This window comes from Rosa rugosa, chromosome 4 (genome assembly GCF_958449725.1).
Source record: "Rosa rugosa chromosome 4, drRosRugo1.1, whole genome shotgun sequence".
NCBI lineage: Eukaryota > Viridiplantae > Streptophyta > Magnoliopsida > Rosales > Rosaceae > Rosa > Rosa rugosa.
Window position 1 is genome coordinate 3,932,612 of NC_084823.1, and position 1,969 is coordinate 3,934,580.

The following is a 1,969-nucleotide window of genomic DNA, read 5'->3' on the forward strand; positions in this document are numbered from 1 at the left end:
CTAAAGCAATTATAGGGATATCAAATGGAAGCAATTGAAAGAAAATCACCAAGCAATGACCTAAACTAATCTACCACCCTCACAAACTCTAGTGGGTTCCATTCAAGTGAAGGTTTGGTAGTAGTTCACTTATGTTTGTGGGCACTAGCACTAGCAAATAAGGCAAGCTTCATAACTGGCATGGGCTCACAAGTTGAGGTGGTATGATTGGATCATGAAACAAGGCTCGTGGGCGTCAACTTTCCCATGCAACTTTCTTCAATTCTTTTCGGTTTTCAATTTGTTTAGGGAGAATTGGGAAAAAAGCAAAGGCTAAAAAAGAAGCTCTATCTGTATGAGCCTGTGACCCCATTTCAAAGAGAAGCAAAAAGGAGTGTCAGGAAAATGATCGAACAGATGTTAAAGAGTGTAGAAGGGAGAAAAGAAAAGAGAGAAGATGTTGATTAAAGAGAAGAAACACATTCAGTAAAGTCAAAAGCAAAGAAAAGCTGTCAATCTCTCCCGCCTTTCTTTTATAAACCATCCCAAACCTAAACACAAATCTGAGAGACCAAAACACAACACAGAAACACAGTAGAAAGCCATTAGATCTCTCTCGCCTTAGATTCTAGAATCAACAAAAATGAAGGCAAGAGATGCCAAAGGAGGTCTTTCTGCAGATTTACTGGTATGTTTTCCTTCAAGAACCAATTTAACCCTTATGCCAAAATCCATTTGCAGCCCAGCAAGGTCCTTAGAAGCCAAAAAGCACCACAACAATCACAACCAGCAGCTCATCAAGAGAGGTAGAACCAAAAGCTTTGGCCAGGCCAGTCCTATGTTATGGGCCAAAACCAAGGCAATGGGCTCGGAGATCTCTGAGCCCACGTCGCCAAAAGTCACATGTGCCGGACAGATCAAGGTTCGGCACAAGACTGGCTCGATCAAAAGCTGGCAAACAGTGATGGAGGAGATTGAGAGGATTCACAAGAATAAAAAGCAAAAGAAGCCGAAACCGAACTGGGCGGAGGCACTCGGGTTCAAGAAAGATGTAATGCACTTCCTAACTTGCTTGCGAAGAATCCGATTCGACTTTCGGTGTTTTGGGTCCTTCCCTCAACCAGATATCACTTCTGACGATGAAGACGATGAAGAAGAAGAGGAAGACAGAGAAGAAAACCATTTGGGTACTGTTGAAGGAAGCGAAGGTACTGACGAAAATTCCAGAACGGTTTTTTCGAAATGGTATATGGTTTTACAGGAAAATCAGAGTGATGGTTTTTCCAAACAAGATGGAATTGAGATAGATGATAGGCCTAGTTTCGGTGATGGCGGATCGACTTCTGCAGTACCCTCAGTTCCACCACCAAATGCTCTGCTGCTAATGAGGTGCAGGTCTGCTCCTGCAAAGAGCTGGTTAGAAGAGAAAGAAGAAGAAAAAAATGATCATGAAGAAGAAGAAGAAGAAGAAGAAGAGGAACAAGAAAAAGAAGACTGCCAGGAAGAAAATGTATCAGAAAAACAAGAGAGAAGAGGCAAAATTACTTTGAAGAGTTTAATGGATGAAGAGAAGATGAAGAAGAAGAACGAGAACCTGGTGGTGATGACATACGGTTCTGATTTGTACAACATTTCAACTGAAATTGCCAAGGAGACATGGGTTGTGGGTGGAATCACTGGAATGAAAGATCCAATTTCGAGGAGTCGAAGTTGGAAGAGATGATCATCATCACTTTCATTTCTTTTTTCTTATTAGTTTTCTGTGAATTTTTATTTATTTTTGATCTTTTTTGGGAACTGGAAAATTCAAAAGCTCCTTTACCTTTACTCTGGTTTTCATTCTTGTTGTCATAGATTTGTACATGTACAGCACTAAAGCTTTTCTTTTGTTTCCTTGAAAAAGATTTACAGCCACCTCCATTTTCTTGGTGGTCTTATATATGATGTATATATATCGACCATATAATAAGATTCCTAAACAAGTGTGACA

At 40.3% G+C, this 1,969-nt stretch overlaps 1 protein-coding gene across 1 annotated transcript; it reads left to right on the plus strand.

Moving 5' to 3' along the window:
- The first annotated feature begins 308 nt into the window (after positions 1–308).
- LOC133744039 (uncharacterized) lies at positions 309–1,969 on the plus strand. The gene has a single exon (XM_062172166.1). The coding sequence runs from the start codon at positions 623–625 to the stop codon at positions 1,700–1,702; it is 1,080 nt and encodes a 359-aa protein (XP_062028150.1). The 5' UTR covers positions 309–622; the 3' UTR covers positions 1,703–1,969.